Consider the following 22,677-nt stretch of genomic DNA (forward strand, 5'->3'; position numbering starts at 1 on the left):
GGTTTTTCACTGGTATGAATTCTCCAGTGTTTAGTATGAAAAGGGGTGTGGCTAAAAGGTTATCTCTTTATTATCTGGCATTAAATGAGATGCTTCTTTCTATCAAAAGTCTTCCCATATATGGTACACTTTCAGGTTCTCTCTCCAGGATAAATCTTTGAAGTTTGATGTTGTGTGTACTCCAGCTGAAAGATTTCCTATATCTGCTGAACTCATAGGCTTTTTTTCCCAACATGAATTTTTTGATGTTTAATAAGGGATGCAGTATGAGCAAAGGCCCTTCCACATTCATTACATTTGTAGTGTTTCTCTCCTGTGTGAAACCTATAATGTTGAGTGAGAGATGAACTCTGACTGAAAGCTCTCCCATGTTTATTACATTTGTAGGGTTTCTCTCCAGTATGACATCTGCAATGTACAATGAGAGATGAACTCTGGCTGGAGGTTCTCCCACATTCCCTACATTCATAGGGCTTTTCTCCAGTATGAGTTCTCTGGTGTTTAATAAGGGATTAAGTATGACCAAAGGTACATCCACATCCCTTACATTTGTAGGGTTTCTCTCCAGTATGGAATCTATAATGTAGAACAAGAGATGAACTCTGGCTGAATGCTCTCCCACATTCACTACACTCATAAGGCTTTTCTCCAGTGTGAGTTCTCTGATGTTTAAGAAGGCATGAAATATGGCCAAAGGCTCTCCCACATTCAGTGCATTTATAGGGCTTCTCTCCAGTGTGACATCTCTGATGGTGCCTTAGTTCTGACTGGAAATGGAAGGGCTTCCCACAATCATTACATGTATAAGATTTCTTTCCTGGTTGGGTTCTCTGAGAGTTACTTCTATCTGAAATTTGTTTGAATTCTGTTTATAGAATTCTCCTGTGGGAATACTGTGTTGGTTAAGTTTAGTCTTAAGGCCTGGTCTGCAGCATAAACTCCCAAATTCACTGCATTCATGATCTTTCCTGGGGTGGTGAATTTGTGAGTGGGTGAGATTTTTTTCCAATGTCCTGGTATTATCTGTTGCCTCTCTGACCTAGGGTCATCACAACCACAGGTTGTCTTCAGTTTAGAGGACCACAGGACATCTTGAATGTGTTTTTCCACTGATGCTTTCTGGAATAATTCTTTGAAAATTCTCTGACTTGACAATGATCCCTTGGCTTTAAGTCCTTTTCCAGTCTGTAAAGGAAAAAGGAAGGCAGTCTTAGTATTACCTGTTCCATGTGCCAAAAAGAAATTGATAATGAATATAAGATCATTAGGCTTTAAAATGACATCTAAAAAGGTTACATAGATTCTTTCAAGCATGGCTGAAACAGAAGGTGCTTTTCAATGTGTCAAGAATAAGTAATAAATAAGAGGGGAAGGGGATTTTAAAAAGATCTGAGATATGTTAGGTACATGTGCCACTTCCTCACAAGGAATGTGATTATTAGTAGGACATGTAGTAATAAAAAAATAAAAACTGAACAACAAAGAAAGAATAAGTGATGAACAGGTGATTAGTGGTTAAGAAAACCTGAGAGAGCCCAGGTGTGCTGGTGAATGCCTGTAATCCCAGCCCTCAGGAGACTGAGGCAAGAGGATTGCTGCAAGTTCAAGGCCAGCCTGAGCTACAAAGTGAATTCACACCCAGGGAAGATAGGAAAAGTAACAAGGGAAAGAGTCTAAGTATAAAGATAAAGAGAAATAGAATTGTATGGTGGTGAGTCACCTGGGTACAGACTATGTCCCCACAATTTCTTCAGGTCTAAATAAATGTCACAGATTTCTATTCCACTCTCCTCCAATCTCTCCTGAAGCACTCTCCATCATTTCATCTTCCTAAAATGTCTCTTTCCTTGTTTTTCCCCCCCAAGGACTCCCTAGTACCTCAGGATAACTCCTGCATCTCACTCCAGCCCTCAGTACTTGACCAAGGATCCTTCTTGTTTAGCACATTGGCTATCTCCCTTCACCCCACACCTCCATACTCACCCTCTCTCTATTTCTAAGGCTGTGCACATCTTTTAGAAACAAGCTCATGTCTTCCACTTCATCTCTTCCCAACACCTCAGTCCAAAACGCATGTTGTTTTGTATTACACATGCATGCATGTATGTGTCCTATTACTGTGTAGAACTGCAGTAGGCAGAATAATTCTCCAGGTCCTAATCCTAAGAACCTATTGATAGGTTACCTTACAAAGCAAAAGGGACTTTTCCACTGTGATGAAGAGCACACACCTTGAGATAAGGAGGTTATCCTAGATTATTCAAACAGGCCTAGTCTAATCACATAAATCCTTAATATGAGATAACACTTCCTGTGTGGGCAGAAATACAGTGGGCACCATGAGCAAAGGAATATGTCAGTCTAGCAGGTGGACACACTCCTCACTTTACAGCCAGCAACCTGAATGAAGTTCTCTCCTAGGCAGGAAAAAACAACACGGCTTTGTGGACCCCATAGCTACAGCCAAATGAGACCCATGCCAGACTTCTCATCTATACACTGGGAGCTAATATATTTGTGTTGTTTAAAGCTGCTATGCTTGTGGTAACTCATTTCAACAACAGAAAACCTAACAGTGATACTTCTGAAGAGGGAAATGACTGGTGATGCCCCACCAGGAAACCCATAACTGTCTTCAGACAAACTCTGAGTTAATGGATCCTGTATGGTTCCTGGGAATCTAAATGTCAAAAAAAATCTCCCTAGGACATCCTGAAACACAGCTCTGCTTTGGACTACTGTAAATAAACAGATACTGATCATAAGACTAGATCCAGAATCAGAACCTTGATCTCATTCTGGAAGGAAAAACGATCAAGAAAGTACCAATACATGGGAGATCATCACATTCCCTCTCCATCCTACATTCCAGGCTCCTATCATTTTGGGATGTGAGCACTGCTTTTCTGAGCTTCAGCTCTGAGCTGAGGCTATAGTTCTGCCTTACAGATGGGCAACAACTGGCAGAGAATGTCATTCCCCTCCAGTAAGTTCAGGCTACACACAACAGTTGAGAAAGCTTGGAGTTGAAAATTCTGCTGCAAGAGATAGAGGCTACCAGGTACTCTCAAGCCATCTAGGAATCAAAGACATGCTACCAAAACTGGTAAGGAATAGACCTTGTTCCTGGGACAACTTCTGCTAAGGTTTAGTTAAATCAAGAGTAAAGTGTCTTCCCCTTTGATCTTCATGATATCCTCTGTCTGCCCTGGCCTTTAATCCTTTCATTTCTTGGCTGTCAATAATTCAGTTTGATGCCCCACTAACACCCTTAACTCTACTGATATAGGACTGTCTGGCTATATACAACTGTTGATCCATCCAACCTTGACTCTTGAGACATCTAGTGATGCTGTGTGTCAACAATAACCCCAACATGGGCAGGCAGTGCCAAAGAAAGGGGAAATGCTAGAAAGAAAAATGATCATTTCCTCTTCTGATAAAAGAAATGAGTGTAAAATTCAGAATACTAAAGTTGAGGGCTTCAGCAGAAGCTTCATCTTCTCAAAAGAGAGGCCCTTGACCAAGGGCTCAGGACAACTTCCAATCCCCCAAATCGGCCTTATCAGGTGCCATGTTGCTTCGTCTCACTCCCTCACCTGGGTGCACTCCCGTTGAAATTTCTCTCTCTGACCCGCAGGGCTCTTCCTTATCCTCCCACTGCCAGATCACGTACCATTTGGATACTGGAAGGCCTGATGGTACAGAAAGAAAAGGACTGTTGCTGTGTGTGCTGGAGGCCAAGTCTTTAAACCTCAATCTTCATGGTGAAGAGAACAGATATTGTGAAGCATCATGAGAAGGATCAGGAAACTTCCTATTTCAACTCTATAAAAAGCAGGTCTTTTGCTAGAACTAGGAGCACAAATACTCTTATCTATAGGCCCTAAAAAGAAAGTAATTATCTGGTTCCAGAACCCCAAGGCAAAACTCAGCTAACAGGCCCAGACACCCGCTTGCTTTTAAACACCAAGGAAATCAAGGCAGCCTCATGGGCAGACTTTGGGCTCACCCAAGGAGGCCAGGTTCCCAATGTTCTCCAGCAACACCTCCCTCTATAGGTCCTTCTGTGCAGGGGCCAGCTGTCCCCACTCCTACTGGGTGAATTCCACAGCCACATCCTCAAAGGTTATCAGGTCCTGAAACAGAAGGCACTGCTATTTCCTCAAGGACCAGAGTCACAGCCTGGGGAGAAGGGTGGACAGGCATCTCAGTAGCACCCCGAGTGTGCACAGAGGGATCCCGACTTCCCAGCTACCCACTGCCCAGACAGTTGTGCATTTATTTTCAGCTGCTCCAAGGGTTATGTCATCCTTACTATTTGGTATCCCACTTGGTGCCCACTTACATGCCTGTCAACACTGAGCTGCTAGGAAACATAATCGGTATCTGAGACACTGTCCACTCAGATAGATGAGATGAATGCAATCCTTTTCATCTGTCAGGAGATTTTAATAGAATCAATTAGCATTAACAGACTAATATGCTTTACATTCTCAAAAGCACAAGTATCAGTACCTTTATAATATTTATAAAAGTTGTGTACTATAATTTTAACAACACTTTTTACTAAAGCCCAATCAAATAATTCAAGACTTATAAAGATTTTGCTGAGGACCAGCATGATGTGGTACAGAGCAGGCAGTGACTGATGTTAATAAATTGACATAAAAATAAATTGAATCGAGAGTCTGTCCTAGGCCTAAGTGACTTGTGGCAAGGCCTGTGGCTGGCATGGGGATGAAATTAATCCCCAGGCCAAAGGCCAGGTCTGAAACCAGCAAATGGTCTATGAGTCCTGGCACCTTAAAGCAAGAGAAACACTATAGCTGAGAACTTTGACTCACCCAAACTCCTTCTAGCTCAGTAGTCAGTTGCAGTTAGCAGACAGTCGGGTTACTAGTTAACCATCACCTGTTCCTGTGTGCTTTTCCAAAAATGCCTTGTTCTTGATCCTTGCCTGAGTCAGCTGCTCACCGCCAACACTTCCTGCAGCCCACCAGCAACCCCCCCAATCAAGCTGTGCACCTAATAAAGGCCAGGGACACCATGCCTCATGGTCTTAGTCCTTCATTGGGCTTTGACCATCCCAGTTCCCCTTATAACTCAAATATATATCTTGTCTGTGTTTCATTCCTTCATCATATCCCCGAGCAGGAGATCAGTGATACTAGGCCAGGGCCCTGATAATCTCCCTATTCATCTCCCAGCACATAGTTTAGCAAAAGTAAATCAAATAGCCTTATAATCAGTAAATTCTGTGAGTTTGATCAGCATGAATCCTGTCTGCCTTACCCTAATCATTATTCAGTTCTTGAGTATACAAAGCTGTGTGTGAGACTTTTAATCTCAGTTCACCATTACAAGGTATTGCCACCCCACAGGTCTTAGCCAGAATCCTTTTAATCATCCTCAGAAATTAGAATACTTCCCATTTGACTTATGTTGTATAGCAATCCATATAATATGACCAAAACAGAATAGGTGAAAGTTGTATAAATTTCTGTTACTTTTACCCTGAAGTATTTAAAATTCAAATTTAGATACTGACCCTATAGATTAAATTTAAGTAACAATTTTATATTAACATAAGTCAGCCAAAATAATCAAATGAGGAAACCTCACTACTAGTAGATTATCTTATTTCCCGAAAGTATCCTCTGGCCTTCCCTGTAGGATTCAGTTTCCTGTCCTCCAATCTGGGTGTGGCCATGTAATCAGCTTTCCAAATGAAACGTGAAGGAAAAGGCAGAAGCTACACATGAACAAAAGCTTTCAGAGCCACTAGGGTTTCTGTAATTCCTCTTTTCCTTCTACCTTGAGAATGGGAAATGATCCCAGGAAAAATAAGCAGGAAAGCCAAGCCTAACATATCCAAGAGATCAGCCTTGTTTGGTGTCTCGCAGGATTTGCTGTTGTTACTGTGGCATAACTAGCTTCAGCTGGCTCATTAAAAAACAAGAACTCAAAATGAAGTTCTGCCACAACAAAAAGCCTGAAATACATGACACTGGATTCAAGGCAAGGTAGTAAGAAAATATATTGGTAAGGCAGCTGATGAATGGTTTAGGAAAACTACTGCCTGCAATAACTTGAAAAATATTCGAAGTCCCCATGATGGCCCCATGTCCCCATGATGGGCTCAGCCCATTCCTGTCCTCCAGAACAGGCATTAGGGTCAGTTCCCTTTGGTGAGCAAAGAGGTTCTAGGAAAAAAGAAGGCAAAGCTTTCTGTAGTTCAATCATTTATGAGAAAAAAATTAAGAAAACTCCAACTTACCTACAGCATGACTTTTAGGAATGAACTAGTTCTTCGCTTTTCTCCTAGGTATCTGTCTGGAGCAGGCTCCTGAGAAGTGACAGCTGAAAGGTAAAAAGCAGCCACACAGGAGCTAAGCCTTATGGCACATACAGCTCCCAGGCTCCCCAAGCTAGAGATCCCTACACAGCTCTAAAGGTCACCTCTGTGGTTCTGTCAACACAGATGCATTAAAGGGAACCAAGAGGCAGCTTCTAGCCTGCCTACATCAGACAGAAGGGTCCCTGTACATAGCTGCATGAATTTCCTACTTGCCCAGAGACCCACAGCAGGCTGCAGTTAGTGGACTGTGACCAGCCTGGCCACTCCCCTGGAGTACTTACTGGGCCTTTTGAATACAGGTCCTTTCCTATGTATTTGGAAATACAGACACAGAGAAGAGCTTCAGTGAACTTTTAATCTACTTTGCAGATATAAGACAGGCTAACAACTACAGAACTTTTCTACCTGGATCCCCAACAATCTTGTTAAACTCTGATTTGAGACTTAAAGCTGTGATTTACTGATTGTGGGGTAGGGTTTGAGACTCTGCATTCCTAGAGAGCTTTGCCACGCCTGTGCTGCTGGCCATGGGCCACAGTGAGAGACATAAAGGCCACAAGGGACATTTGATCCCATTGTTCCACTGGCCATTTTTATGAACTTGAGCATGTATGATGAAGAAAGAACAAATTAAAATGTACAACTGGCAAAGGATAGGGCATTCCGAATTTAGAAAGGAATGGTTAAAAACCTTCAGGTCACCTGGATTGCTCTAACTCCTACACTGGGGGAGAGGACTCACAGCAGGTGGGTGCCACCACTACCGTGCTGACCTTGTACACTGCTCAGCCAGAAGAACTAGAATAATTTTATTAGTGAAATGATTAAGAAAGCGGTGACAAGTCCTACTGTCCTCTGATCTCTGCCCAAGTACCACTTCCCCTGGGGTTTGTTCAGCTTCCCTCCTGCTCTGCCCATTCTGCTCCCATCTTGGGGACAAGGCATCCACTTCAGCTACTGGCTCTTTGCTGAGACTTTGGCTTCTTGGGTCTAGAAGGTTAAGAATGGCTACGGGAAATGCAGGCACGGCTGTGCCCCTCAGTGGCATTCGCCAGCCTCTTCCTTGGGTCCCCCTCCTCCTAGCCCTAGGACCAACTTCCCAGGAGGACGCTGAACCTCTGCACCAAACCTGATGATGCTTTGGACGGCATAGCTAGGGCTAAGGGAAGGCGTCCTCTCTCTAGGTCCAAATATCTGCCTTCCGGACGCAGCCCCGCGGTCCTCTAGAGGGTTCAGGGAACGCGGCGCAGCCTGGGCCGCCTGGATGTCATAGGGCATTCCCACTCGGCACGGAGAGGCGCCTAGACCTGCAGGGCCCCGCGCAGGGCAGACAAATCTGGACGGACGATGGGGCCCAGAGCGCTGCTGGCCAGTCCGCGCGCAACTCCTGCTCCGAGGCGAAATCTCAGACCCCGCATCCCGGCTTCCTCCCACCGCCCCGCTCAGCCGCCCCTCTCCTGTGACACTCAGTTCTCGCGCGCATCTACACCCGCGGAGGACTCACGCCACCAGGAGAAAGCCGCAACCCCAGCACGCAGCGATTCTCACTGCCCCGAGACCACTGGCTCCCACGCACTGACCACGGACTCGGCAGGAACCTGCGCAGACGTGCCCCGGCTGGGAGCTAACTGCAGGACAGGCCAGAGGGGCTGCGCCTGCGCCCTGGCCGCGGGCGCGATGGATCGTTGGCTGGGCTACCCGAATCTGCTCCCCTAGGCAGCTGGGCCGTTGGTAAGCCAGCACAGGGGCGTTCATTAAACTCTCCCCTGCAAGATGGGAAATGGAAGCCTATCTCTACCTAGCAAGTGCCTTTGGTAGCTGGGTCCTGTGGCCCAGTTTGGGGCAGTCTTTACAGAAGCCACTGACATTTTGTTTAAAAGGACGAAACTCTGATTCTTACAAGATACCCAGACCCGCTGGTGCCATGGTGGTGCAGTGGTAGATACCTCTGTTATACAGGCGGCTGTCTGCCTCTCTGCCTTCTCTCTCTACCCCCAGTTTTCAGTTCAGCAAAGGCTGATGGAGAAGACAGTGTGTTAGACTCCTTCGTGCCCCAGAAACCATTATCATTTAGGGCCCAAGAGAAATGGAGAATCGCCCTGGTATGGTTTGAATGTGTGTCCTCCCCTAATTTCATACATTGAAAACTAATTCTTGAGCCGGAAGTAGTGACGTATGCCTATAATCTCAGCTCTCAGGGGGCTGAGGCGGAAGGATGACGTTGAGTTTGAACCCACCCTGACTTACATAGTGAGTTCAAGATCAGTCTGAACTACATAGGGAGACCCTATCTCAAAAAAAGTAACAAAGTGATGGTATTAAGACGTGGTATGTTATTTTTGGGAGGTAATTAGGTTCATTGGACTTATGATGAAGGGATTAATAACGTTGTGGAAAAGGCATGACGGAGCTCCTCAGCCCAATCTCCCCCACCGCCTTAGAACCCAACAAAAGTGCCATCAATGAGAAAGTGACCCTCAACAAACCCTGAATCTGCTGGCCCCCTTGGCCTTGGATTTCCCAGCCTTTAGAACTATAAGCAATAAAAGTCTATTGTCTATAAATTACCCAGCCAAAGGTATTTTGTTAACCGCCTGTCCACCTACCCTCAGAGGGCTCAAGGACGATTTTCATAGGTGAGGTCCCCAAGTTAAAGAACACGTGTTCAAGACATCAGCAACAGCAAGCAGGATGGAGCAGAGTGGGAGAACCCAAGAGCTCCCTATATCTTTACTGTATAATTCTTATACACGTTGTTATCTCATATTTACGTTCTTACATGCTGGCCTCATTGGTGCATGTGTAGTTGTCCATGGCTAAGTCATGGTTACATAACTATATCCCACTGTGGGCTCCTGTTAAAAGTAGGAACCTGTGTGGGAAACCAGAGGCGAATTGAGGCCTAATTGGCTTCCTCTGTGAGAACAATGGAGAAAGGCAACATGCAGAGTGATGGCACATTGCAGGTTCTAGAGAAAAGTTTATACAGCTGAGATTAAGTTGTTTATCTGAGCATGGTTTTTTTTTTGTTTGTTTTATTTTGCTTTTTTTTTTTTTTTTAGACAGGGTCTTGCTGTGTAGTCCAGGTTGTCCTGGACTCACTAGTAGCCCAGACTGGCCTCGAGCTCACAGTGAGCTCCTGCCTCAGCCTCCTGAGTGCTGGGATTACAGGTGTGCACCACATGTTCAGCCTACCTGAGCATGTATTAATGGATATTATGAGGCAGATGAATCTTGTGTTACTTTAATTGCTTGTACCTGTGTCTGGGTGAATAAAAAAGGACAAGCTAGAGGTTCAAGACTCCTCTGCTGACTAGAGGCAAGAGCCTCTGGCTTCCCACATGGTACACTGTTTCTCTTTGTCATTCATCCTCACTCACTCCCACTTCAGGGGAACAAAATAGTAGCAGGACTAGGTCCCTGCAAGTGGTACCTGGGTGGGGAAAGCTCAGAGGAGTGGGCCAGTTCCCTGTAGATGGCACCTGGGGCAGGGACCTAAGACCAGGGCAGGCCCTGTTGGTTAGGGCTTAACTTATATGTCATTTCTGATAGAATAAAGATGCCAAGTGGTAGGCATTTTTTTTAAAAATGCCATTAAAGACATAAAGAACCACTCTGACCTAGAATTAGACCTGTGTATCAAATGAAACAAAGTTTTTCAGGAATACTGTATAATTGTGCCTGGATATTCTCTTCCACCCAGCTTCCTGGTGATACATGTGCATCCCAGAAATGAGAACTGGCAGTATAAAATAAAGGCCAGTACTACTAACTACTCAAATTCCTTTGCTAGAAGGCAACCATCCCCATCCCATCCCTCATAAACCAAGAGGTAAAACTTAAAATACTTATCACTAAGGGCCTGTGCCACGCCACTAAGGTACCAGCTCTAAACAGATCACTTGGTATGAAGAGAGAGAAAAGGGGGAGGGAAAGAGAGATAGAGGTAGAGATTGGGGATAAAGAGTACCAGGCAGCAACAGCAAAGAGAAATGCTGGTCTGGTCTACTCAAGAAATGGAGTCCCAAAATTGCAAGAAGTGGCCAAGGAGGAGTAGAGGTTGCTGGGGGAAACCACAGAAGACAACACATGTAGGCAAATCAGTGAGGCACACTGCAAGTATCAGTTGTAATATAGACACTGCAAAGCTATAAGCTGAGACTCTAATTACAAGGGACACTTTTCTTCTACCTTCCCCTTTCCACCCTCCCTTCTCGTAGAGAAATACCCTTAAAAAGGAAGGATGATATCCTATGTGGCCATTGTCTTAGTCATTGGGACAAAATACCCAACAGCCACAACTTTAAGAAGGAGAGATTGGTTTTGGCTTGTGGTTTCAGTGTGTGGTCACCTGGCTCAAAGGCAGAAAGAGCATGATGGCACAACTTCTCATCTCATGACAGCCAGGAAGGAGACAGAAAGGAAGAGTGGGGACAAAATATACTGTCTCAATCAGTGTGAGGATTCCTCAAAAAACTAGAGTTGGAGGTCCCATTTGACCCAGCTATTCCTCTTCTGGGTATCTTCCCAGAAGAATTAAAAACATTATACCACAGTGATATATGTGCACCCATGTTTATAGCAGCACAATTTATAATAGCTAAATCCTGGGAACAACCAAAATGATGTGGTCCTTTTATATAATGGAGTATTATTCTAATAATGGAGTATTATTATTATAATGGAGTATTTATCGGCCATAAAGAAGGAGAATGGCAGGGGGAGGGAGAGTGTACTTTTCCTGGAAAAGCAACTGCAGTAAGACCAAGAGGCAGTAGAATGAGGAGCAAGTTTGGCATCACAAAGGAAACAAGTTAAGATCCTTCTTCACACCTGGGTACTTGCTTTTGTTGTATTGTCCTCAGCAGATGTTATCTTGCCTCAGGAGTGTGGGGTTACAGGATTACATCCTACTCAGCCATGAAGCCTGCAGTCTTCAAAAAACTTCCCTATTCCTGAAGCAAGTCAATGTCTGCCTCATGACTACAGGCCCTGTAGTTTGGCCCTCACCAATCTGTCACATAGCCTGGTCCCCAGTACTCAGCAACTTACTGAAAACCTGTTTCAAAATAAAAAATAAAAAGGGGGCTCGGATTTTAGCTAAGAGTGAAGGCTTTGGGTCTGTAGCTTCTTCATTAACTCCTTGAAATGTTCCTGTCTTGGTTACTTTTCTCTCGTTGCTGATACAAAATACCTGATGCCCAAAATTAAGGAAGGAAAGGTTTATTTAGCTTACAATTTGTGGAGGTTTCAGTCCATACTTGGCTGGTTCCAAGGCAGAGTGGCACATGGCAGAGGGCAAGTGTTCATGGCAGCGTAACACAGCAAAGCAACAAGAACAAAAGGGAGGAATGGCAGCAAGAAGCCTCTTTTCCTCCCTTACATTCTATGCAAACTACCTTCCCCAGGGCAGGTGTAGCACTCACATCCATAATTCCAACATTGTACCATGAATCAATCATAAACTCTAGAAGCCAACACTATGACTGCATGAGGCTTTGGGGGGACACCCAGACACAAACCATAACAATTCCCCTCAAACCATGTTATCAGACACCCAAGTGGAAGAGAACTGATATCCTCCTGCCAACTATCCACATGGAGACTCCCGCCCCTACTGGAAGCTAGCACCAACTGGTCCTTTGAGAAAGGCCATTTTGGATCTTTCAGTTATTGCTGCAGCTAACACCATGTAAAGCAGAATTACTGCTTCATCCATACAAAATTGTGGAAAATAATAAATTTAAAATCAACATATAAAGTGTGAGCTCAGATCCTAAGAAGTGAGAAGCAAACCTGACTTGTATACTGGTAAGTCCTACAGAATACACATAGACTTCCACTTTGACAAACCTGAGACAATAAAGCCTAGGATCTGCCAATGTGTGGGGAACTCTAGAGGGAAACCTGTTTAGGACCCTAAGCTTTCCTTTCTCAGTATAAGGCTAAGTGAATAATTTTTTAAAAATCATATAAGAGAGAATAGAAACAAAATATGTCCTAGATGTTGTGAATTTAATAAAGTTCTAATCCTCCAGAAAGGTCCAACCTAGTCAGCACAAAGTCTGCCACAACATGATCCCAAGGTACTGTCCTGAACCTTATCCACCAGCCATTCATCTTGCTAGTTCTTTGCATTTTTATCCTCTAGTCTATACCTTTGTATGTGGTATTCTCTCGGCCTAGATTGTGTCTTTTTAACTAACAATGTAGTTACTCATTCTTGAAATGTACCAGTTATAGAAAGCATTTTCTACCTTTCCTTTTCATAGTTGTTTCCCCCATTGTACTCCTATATTATTGAACATATTACATTGTACTGCAGTAATTTCACGTTCTGATCTTTCCACTGAGTTCATTTAGGGCAGTAACTCTTCTTGGTCCTATTTGTAGCAGCTTCCAAGGAAATTTTTTGAGTGAAAATGTAGGCTTGTTCTTGAAATAACATTTTATTACCTACTTTGTGTAATTTCAGATCTCAATGGGCCTTAGCTTCACCTGTACATTAGACTCATCAGACGATCTTTACAAACTCTCGATCTTCAGAATGGGCCCCAGACATCATTATGTCGTCAGCTCTCCCTATGATTGCAACTGCAGCCAAGGCTGAGAATTCCTGCCAGGGACCTTTCAGAAACACCAAGAAAGGCAGGCTGGTGTGTGCTCAGACTGCTGGGAGTCATTCGCCACGATCAGTTAAATACACACTGGGTCCTTCTATTCTTCCGGCGCACATATTTGCACAGACCCTTCCTCAAAACCAAACTCCAAGTCTCTGGCCAAAATGCCTCTTCCAAAGCCTGAAGGCTAGAGTAGTCTCGATCCTCCCCAGGAATAGGAATGGGATAGTAGGATCAGGGAGACCAATTTTATTCGGACAACAGTATAACTGGAGGAATGGAGCAATGTGACATCACCCGTAGGCAGTACTTCAAGAAGACCCTTAGTCTCCCAGGCATCCATGACTACTCCCGCGGCCCACCAAGGAGACTATATACAGTCGTGTTGTATCCGGTTCAGCACCACCTGCCGCTTTCTCAGGCGTGTACGCCTGCGCAGATTTTTAACGTCATTTCGAAGCGAACCGGGAGCAAGGGCTTCTGGGAAATGGAGTCCATGGAAAGGCGGCGCATTGATTGGGAGCGCGGCTGCCAAAGACCTCTGCGCAAGCGCATTAGTTTTTAGACCTGAAGAGGCGCCGTCTTCCCGGGTCCCTAGCACTCTGTGCCCGAGGTGAGGGTTTCGGGTCTGTGTCTTCCAGGAGCCGAGTGAGCCCAGCGGCCGAAAGAAGGGGACCTTGGGGACACCGGGGAGGCGCTGTGGGAGCAGAACGGGGTGACGCGGACAGACCCAGCCTGTAGTGTGTGTGTGGCGACATCCCGGCTCTCGGGGGTGCGGAGGGAAAGTTGTCCCCCTGCGCGTGCGTGTGTTCCGTGGGGTGTGGGCACTGTTGTCATGAGCTTACGGTGTGCACGCATCGTATGTCAGATCCCACACTTTCAGGTTGGAAGTTTCGGGGCTGCCTCGCTCCTCCCGTTCCTTCCGATGTGTGAACGTGGGTGGAACTGACATTGAATCTGGGTTGCACCCACTCGGGTCCCTCCCTCTTACCCAGAAAAGCGCTTCAGACCGCCTCCTTTAGTTCCCTGCCTTGAGCCTCCGGGCCAGCGCGGGATTTGATGGGGAGGATGGGAGGCTGAAGAAGTAGCGGAGCATTAGGCAGATGTGAAAAGTTGTTTTTACCGGCGTGTCAGCCACGCATTGTCTTACAGCGGTTGTCTTACTGCGTGTGCCAGCACACGGTTTCAAGGAATAACTGAAGACCAGGTCCTAAATCGAGGCCAGGACAGGTTTCAGGATAAAACCCAGTCATCAGGGTGGATTGTATGCGCCTGATCCGTGCGCTGCCGCAAATAAAATTTCCCTGACAGTTATTCTACAGGTCACACTTAGGAGACAGTGGAAGGAACCAGTGGCAGGGAGCAAGTGAGGAATGTGTAGTAGTTCTGAAGCAGGCTGTTTAGGACCTGAATTTTGATGCTGTTAGTGGTAGGGAAGGGATGGAAATGACACTGCAAAAGAACCAAAAGGACATGGTAACTAGATTTGGGAGGAAAAAGTGAAGTAAGAGTTTGGATTGGGGACCACTGGGAATCATACAACATCTGACAGAAACGTATCGCAGCCGGGCGTGGTGGCACACGCCTGTAATCCCAGCACACAGGAGCTGAGGCAGGGAGATCACCGAGAGATGGAGACTAACCTGGGCTCCATAGTGAGTTCAAGGCCAGCTTGGACTACTTAGTGAGATACTGTCTCAAAAAAAGAAATGTAAAGCAGGAAGAGGAGTTGGCGGGGGTTGAGAGGAAGGTGTTTTGAGGTGGTGGCAGAGTGCTTTTGCAAAATGTACAGTCACTTGGAAATGCAAGGTGGATTTGGAAGAGGAGTTGTGACTGGACTTTGGAGCCATCTTTGTAAAGGTGGGAAGCAGAGCCCTGGATGGGGATGGACTTCCTGAGGTAGCCCTTTGTACAAGAATAACATTGTACAAAGATGAGCTATGGGCAGCATCCATGTCTCTGGGCAAAAGTGGGAAAAAGTCACAGGGAATGTGCAGGTTTATTAGTATCGGGAAGAAAGCGCAGTATCATAATGGCTAAAGTAACTGCTTAAAAAGGCAGAAATGTGTCAGAACATTTAAGAGCTGTACAGAAATGAAGAAAATGCAGAAAGGATCATTGGAATTGACCTCAGAAATGTGCTGCTAGTTTTCAAGCACGTCGTTGCAGATGTGTGAGAGACAAGAGCAGAACAACAGGGATTCCACTGAACAAGGACAGTGTGGAGTAAGTACACAAGTGTGATTCATCTCAAAAGTTTGATCAGGAAGGGAAGTATAAAGGAGAACTGTTTTGCTAGAGGGAGGCCATAGGATTCAGGGTAGTCTCAGGTAGAGGAGGCATGGAAAGGAGCTACTAGAGAGGTGGAAGATACTGGGGGAAAGAGGAATGGTAAAGCCAGTAGCAAATTCTGAGAGAAAATAATAGTGGGAGGAAGTAGAGGTAGGACACAAAGGTCAAGTCCTGGAGACAGACAAGACATATTACTGACTTTACACATCTTGCTGCCTACCCATAATAGGTACTTGATAAATATGTGTCAAATAGTGGGATAGATGAGTGAGTGAATGGGTTGGTGCTGGGCAGTAGAAAGGAAGAGAACTTTTATTAATTGAACAAACTGTATGGTAAATGCTACATTATCTCCTTTACTATTTATGACTATCTTGTGAGGCCAAGTATTAAACCGCTGCCTTGATGGTTGCCTTAAGTAACTTGCCAAGGGTTCATGGTTAATAACAGTAAACCTGTGAAGTGCTTTCTACCACACAGTCCTGCTTCCCATGAGACTCACTCTTGCAAATCTCGAAGTGTAGATGACAACGTTATGCTGAAGTTGAATGGTAGCCCTGGAGATTTAGATAGCTGTGGAGAGAAGAGGTGTGGAATAGGCATGTGGCTAAGATGAGAGCAGTAAAGACATGAGGCAATGCCAGGCAAGGCTCGTTTGAAGATTATAGAATGTGAATTTGAAGAATTTTCTTCACTGACACCCTGTGATCCAGGAATAGGGAAGGAGAAAAGTGGAGGGGACCCTTGGCTTGCAGTAACTCCATGTGAGCGTGTGGGGGCTGAGTGTCAGTGAAGACCTACCGAAGTGACCGCTGGTGGAATCTAAAGCTATGAGCGGTGACATCTGCCTGGTAGGGCGCCCCAGATGATGAGCGCTTTGGGAGTTTCAACTGTTTTAATGCCTGAGGAGCTGTTATGCTCAATGCTATTTGTAATCTGTTCAAAGGTCAGTTTATTAAAGTCATCATTTAATAAACAAAACTTTGAAATTTTTCTTGAAGCATTAAATTTTGAGCAACTCCAAGTACAATTTCTTTTCTTTCTTTCTTTTTCTTTTTCTTTTTCTTTCTCTCTCTCCCTTTCTCTCTCTCTCTTTCTCTTTCTTTTTTCTTTTTTCTTTTTGAGACAGGGTCTCACTGTGCAGTTCAGGCTGGCTTTGAGCTCACTTTGTAGCCCAGGCTGGTCTCGAACTCGCAATGATCCTCCTGCCTCAGCCTCCTGAGTGCTGGCATTACAGGTACGTACCACCATGCCCACTCAAAGTCCAATTTCAAATGTAGTTTGATTTGTTCAAAAAACTTCAGTGTGTTATGCCCTGATTCCAAAGGTCTTACTAGGAAGGAGAAAGAATAAAAAGGATCAAGGTGCAGTATGTATATGTACCAGTACTGCACAAAAATAGATTATGTATATAAATGTACACTAACCAAAAAAGGAAAGAAAGGTAGGATAAATGTGGCATAGAAGGATCCCAAAAGATTTTAAGGTAAAAGAAGAAATCCACAAGTAATAAAACAATATCTGTGAGGTGGGAGGGAACCCAAAATTCTTACTATACTTACACTTAAACCTACCTAAGATAGCAGCAACACAATGTCATTAATACTTTCATTATTTCTGCTTTCCTAGGATTATCACTTTTTGCTAAAGCTAACATTTACTTATCACATTATTCTAAATGCTTTGTAGATATTAACCTATTTAAGCATCACATTAACTACATGAGGTAACTACGTACATTATTCCACTTTTACAGATGGACCAGCTGAGACAAAGTAAAAAACTTTCCTAAGGTTGCACAGATAGGAAAAGACAGCACTGGATTTTAATTTCAGGAAATCTGATGCCAGAGCTGATACTTGTAATGACTATACTTGCCATACTTATTTTGAAAATCTTCCCTTGAGCCTAAGAGTATTTATTTTGATTCTCTTCTGGGGATACAGGAACCTTAATAGCAAAAAAGGCAAAGAACAGCTTTAGATAATACAAATAGGGTTCTGCCAGGTATGGTGGTACATGACTGTAACCCCAGCACTCAGGAGGCTGAGGCATGAGGATTTCTGTGAATTAGAGGCCAACCAGGGGTGCATAAGTGAGTTCAAGGCCAGCCTGCACTACAGAGTGAGAGCTTGTTTCAAAAAAACAAACACAAACAAAATAGATAAAGTATATATCCTAAATGTATATCTATAAACACTGCCTTTCTATTTCACTTGTTTTGGGAGGTATGCTTCATTTTAATGTTTCAATGTTGAATGTGAAACTCAGTCTCTCAAAATTCAACTGATTTTATTTAGCAATAATAAAATTTATTGTTTACTTGGCCACTGGGAGCTAAAGTAATCTGAGTTTTCTTATTCAAAGATGTGAGGGTGTGCAAGGCTTGGTTTTGATTGCCAGTATATGTGTGTATGCGTGCACATGCACACACAGACAATGGGATTGGCCCAAATTCTGTGTCCCAAACTGTCCTTGTTAGCTTTCCCTTCAATCCCACCTCTCTGTTGCTCAAGTTAGTGACGCGTAAGTCATCCTTGTTCTCCCATCCCCTTAAGATTAACGTTCGAGTCATCTCTTATCTATTCTTGTTTCTTTGTTTCTTTGTTTGAGACAAGGTCTTGCTATGTAGTTCAGGCTGGCCTTGAACTCACTATGTAGCCCTGGCTGGCCTGGAACGTGTGACAATCCTCCTGCCTCAGCCTCCTGAGTGCTGGGATTACAGGTGTGCACCGCCACACCTGGCTGTTCTTAATGTCTTTTTTTTTTTTTTTTTTTTTTTTTTTGATAATGGGAATCAAAATCAGGACCTTTTGCTTGCCAGGCAGGCACTTGTGCCACTGAGCTATATCACCAGCACTGTTCTTAGTGTCTTGACAGTGTTTTCCCATCTCTCCATTTCTGTGACCATTCCTTTCACGCAGTTCTTCGTCATTTCTTGCTTAACTAGTTATCTGCCCTGGTCTTATCCTTGCCCTCTAGTCCTATCCTGCTGCAGCATCTCACAGTGGTATGGCCACCTTGGTCAGCGGTATCCAAGCTCACCACCCCAGTTCCATTCAGGGATTTGCAAGAAGGACTTAGGACTCAGCCTGCCGTGTCCTCATGGCTCAGGTTATGACAGTCCTGCAAGGGTAACAGGCGGAGTCTGGGTTGTGTGGGTTCTCTACTTCACATGGGAGGGCACACAGCACACTCCTGCTCTAACACCCAAAACACAGCTGTGTTTTATAATATCTCTGCCTGGGAAGCTCCTCAGAGACTTTTGTCCAAGATTTTTATTGAGAGCCAGTAATCCCAGCACTCGGGAGGCTGAGGCAGGAGGATTGCTGTAAGTTTGAAACCAGCCTGGGCTACAAAGTGAGTTCAAGGCCAGCCTGAACTGCATAGTAAAACCCTGTCTTTAAAAAAAAATTTTTTTTTTTTTTTTTACTGAGGATTGGGCACATGGCACCCGCTGCCTAACACACCCCAAATTCCAGCCCCTCCAGCAGGAAAGCAGATGCTCATCCAAACCACATTGTTTGCATAGTTTAGGTGGAGTAGAACACTCTTTTCTCTCAAGGAACGGAGGGACCCTTTCAAAATCAAAGTTCCCCCTTGCCAGCTAAAGCTCAAGCTTGCAAGCAGAACTTTCTAGGAATGCAGTCTCAGGTCTGCTGTAACTTTTCTGTATACACTCTTCTTCCTATTGTTCTTCCTGTACACCAAAGTAACTGCATACACTTTTTTTTTTTTTTTTTGAGAGAAGGTCTCGCTATGTAGTCCAGGCTGGCGTTGAACTCACAGTGATCCTCTTGCCTTAGCCTCCTGAGTGCTGGGATTACAGGAGTGTAGCACTACGCCTGGCTTGAACTAAGAGATGTAAAGAGCTATAAGAAATAAAAATCACTTGTAATGCTCTCACTCAAATCCCACTTAATTTTAATAGTCTTTACAAGTGAGTATACACAAATATGTCATTGTAAAATTGTATTCTTCACTTAATATTTTGTGATTTTTTTTAAAGAAACAAAACATTAAAGTCAAAGTTGAAGTCTCCTGTATATCCTTCTCTAATTTCATTTTCTTCTGAGATAAACTCACAATTTTGGGTACTTATTGTGTCATATATATTTTTGCAAATATTATTTACTTGTTCTTTAATTTTATATAAATGTCATCCAATAAGACCTTCTAAAATTTTTTGCTCAGTAATTATGTTTTTGTGGTTTATCTGTGTTGTTAACATGAGGCTCTAGAGCCGGGGATATAGCTCAGTGGCACAGTGCCTGCCTGGCAAGCGTGAGGTCCTGAGTTTGATTCCCAGTTCAGAAAAAACCATGAGGCTCTAAATTTATTTTAGTCTGTACTCATACTCAGATTTAGGATGGGGTTATGTCCCGATAAATCCATCATAAATAGAAAATATCATAAATCAAAATGCATTTAACACACCCAAGCTGCTGAACATTATGGCTCAGCAATGCAGTACACTGCAGAGTGTCACTGTCACCCCTCGTGATCATGTGGCTGACTCGGGCGCAGCTGGGAGCTGGTGCCCAGTGTCACAGTGCTGTCACACAGCTTGTGTTCAGCCTGGGAAAACATCAAAACACAAAATGGGAAGTACAGTTTCTGCTGAATTGTTACCACAAGTTCAGGACTGTAATATTTGTATGTCTGTATAAATGTCACAATTTACCTGTTATCCCATTGATAAACATGCTTCAGCTGGTCCTGGTGATCTTTTCCCTAGTGAGTTGTGATGCCACCTCAGTCATACATCAACCTTGCCTAAGTGCTTGGTTGTATTTGAGGATTTTCTATTCTGATCTGTCTTCTGTCCTTGTGGCTATCTTTCCCTAAAAATAAATCATAATAGCATAGAATTAAAAGCAACCAGACAAACCTGAGCTCACATTCTACTGCAGCTTCTAATAAAGCCTACACTTCCTAGTTTCTGTAAAATAGTACCTACTTTTTGGTCTAAGAGGATGGAATTAATCTCATAAAAGCCCTTAGCACAGTGCCTGGTAAAGAACAAATACTTAGTAAGTGCTAGTTGTTACTGTATCAGCATGAGGTTTAATAGTGTTCTAGTATATGCATGAGTTGGACCATAAATTATTTAACCGAAGCTCCTGTTTTAGATATTTAGGATATTTCACATTTTTGCTGTGTTATTATAAAGATTAAATGAGATAATACATGTGACCTGCTTAGGAAATTGCCTAGCACACAGCCTTTAACAAGGGTTAGTGTTGATTATTTACAAGCTTTGTGTGTATTCTTCCATGTCTCCTGAGGGTGAATCCCCAGGAGAGAAGAGTGTGCATCTTTCAAGGCCCCTCTTACAAGTCACAGTGCTCTTCTGCAAGCTCAGATCTGATGAGCCCACACCCGAGCTGAAATCTCGGGCCGGTGTGCCTGTGGGAAGGTGCCATGCTCCAGCCTCATCTTCCTCAGCGCCACTCACAGCCTAGATGTTCGACCTTCTGATTTTGGTTGTTAATCTTTTCACATAAGAACTTGCCTCCTTATTTTTAAAAAACTCAAGGATGTTCCATCTCCTCCCTCAAATCAGAATTACCTGAGATCACGTTTCTGCCCAGCAAGCTTCAGCGTTTACCCCACTCACTCCTTCTTTCCTTCCTGCCTGGGTCCAGAGCCCCTGGCTTGCCCTCACAGTTCTGCCTGTGTCTGTCCTTACAGCATTTACCCACCCTGCTTACTTGTCTGTTATAACTGTGAGACAATTGCTTCTGGAGGACAAAGACAGCATATTGACTTTTTTATGTGCATTTAAATAGTTGGCGCTGGGCAATGCTGGTTGAATAGATGGATGAATGAACCACAAGAAATAGAGAACAGATTCCCTTGACTGCAGGAAAGTGCCCAGTGAGGCATACACACACCTTTCCTTCCTCCTTCCTGGGACCTCGCTGTCGCCGTCTGTTTGGGAGTCCCAGAAGTGCTAGCTTCCCTGTGTCATGAATTAGACTCTTGTTGTGAGACAGTGAGAGTCCCTGGCTAACTGAAGCAAGGAGCCTTGGCGATGAGGCTTCACACAGAGCCCAGGAGGGCTCCAGCCTTGTAGAAACCCTGCTCTGCAGCCACACTGGAGCCCGCACAGGTGGTTCTAGGTGAGGAGCGGGATCGGGGCCAGGAACTCTTAGGTCTCTGCTTCAGTTCTTCCCCACTAATATGTCTGAGCTGTTGTCCCCTGCCTGATTCTTGTCTGAATCTCTGTTAATGACTTGTCTCTGCCTTGAACCTGTCACAGCATGGGGCCTGCCTCGTAACACTGGTTGTCCTGATCCTCATGGCTACCTCAGGACCTCACGACATCCCTTCAGCTCCCCACCCACATGTTGTCTAGACATTTTTTACTTCCTGTCCTGAGGAAAGATGTTACCTCTTCACTCTAAATCACATCTCAGTTTATGTCTGCATTGCCCACTTGTGACCTGGTCAGTGCGGCTGCAGGAGTGAGACAGGGTCACGTGGTATAGATCGTAGCTACTTCTTTAGCAATGGCTGCGCATGGGGTATTTTCCCATTGAAGAGATCACGGGTTTTATTTGACGTATCTCATCCATATAGTTATTTACAGGTTTTATGTTTTTTGACCAGTAAACATTCAAGACAATATTTTTTTTTTTGGATTTTTTTTTGCCGGTACTGGGAATCAAACTCACGTCCTTGCACTTGCCGGACAGGTGCTGTGCCACTGAGCTAAATCCCCAGCCCCTCATTCAAGACAATATTGAAGTGAATGTATAAGTACAGTATGAATCTTAATATGTTGTGACTCCTAGGAGTAGAACTCTGTCCCAAGGATTGCAGTGGTCTAACTTGCAATATCCACGGCCTTTGGTTCCACTTCTGGGATGAGCCAGGGTTGCTTGGCCTTGCTTTACATACCATTTTGTAGGGTATTGGAAATGGAACAGGTAGTCACTCAGTGACATATGGAGAGTTCTTGCTTCATGATCAGAAGACTACTGGACTGGTCTTTCTCATACCTTCCTTCTCACACCATGCCTCTGCCTCCTTAGGACTCTGTCCTCTCCTACCCGGCGAGCACCCAGGAGGGAATGGCTGTTGTGTCTCTACCTACCAGATGCCAGGTAAGGTGGACTTCGATGTTTCCAAAATACGCTGTTAGTCTCTAGAAGGTCCCACTTGTCTTTCTCTGTGTGGAGCTTCTGGTTAGATCCTCCTGGGCAGTTGAAGGGCTCCCCTCTCCCTGGGGGTCCTTCCCATTTGACTGATGTGTTTTCTGGTGACCTTCTCTTACCTTTAGCATGTGCCCACTAGTCTGTCGCCAGGCACACAACCCTTGCAGCCTTTGCTGTGAGTGTTTTTGCCTAACAACCAATGTACTGGTGTTACCGGCAAGTGTGAGGATCAGTGGGCTGG

The 22,677-nt window shown here is 44.4% G+C and overlaps 2 protein-coding genes across 2 annotated transcripts in view; one reads left to right on the top strand and one right to left on the bottom strand.

Annotated features, from left to right (window-relative positions):
• Positions 1–6: 6 nt before the first annotated feature.
• On the bottom strand, positions 7–7,639 carry Znf514 (zinc finger protein 514). Its single transcript, XM_013522694.1, is given in 7 exon segments — positions 7–877; positions 880–972; positions 975–1,171; positions 1,173–1,185; positions 3,600–3,695; positions 4,013–4,139; positions 7,478–7,639. Coding segments are annotated over 7 exon segments (1,353 nt in total). The 3' UTR covers positions 7–212.
• Positions 7,640–13,204: 5,565 nt separating this feature from the next.
• Positions 13,205–22,677, top strand: part of Znf2 (zinc finger protein 2) — a 38,328-nt gene continuing 28,855 nt past the window's right edge. Inside the window, exons 1-2 of the mRNA XM_005400643.2 lie at positions 13,205–13,594; positions 22,314–22,385. Coding sequence (XP_005400700.1) covers positions 22,353–22,385 — 33 coding nt within the window. The 5' untranslated portion in view covers positions 13,205–13,594; positions 22,314–22,352. The remainder of the gene's footprint in view (positions 13,595–22,313; positions 22,386–22,677) is intronic.

Source organism: Chinchilla lanigera, unplaced genomic scaffold, assembly GCF_000276665.1.
Source record: "Chinchilla lanigera isolate Chin_1 unplaced genomic scaffold, ChiLan1.0 scaffold00069, whole genome shotgun sequence".
NCBI classification, from domain to species: domain Eukaryota; kingdom Metazoa; phylum Chordata; class Mammalia; order Rodentia; family Chinchillidae; genus Chinchilla; species Chinchilla lanigera.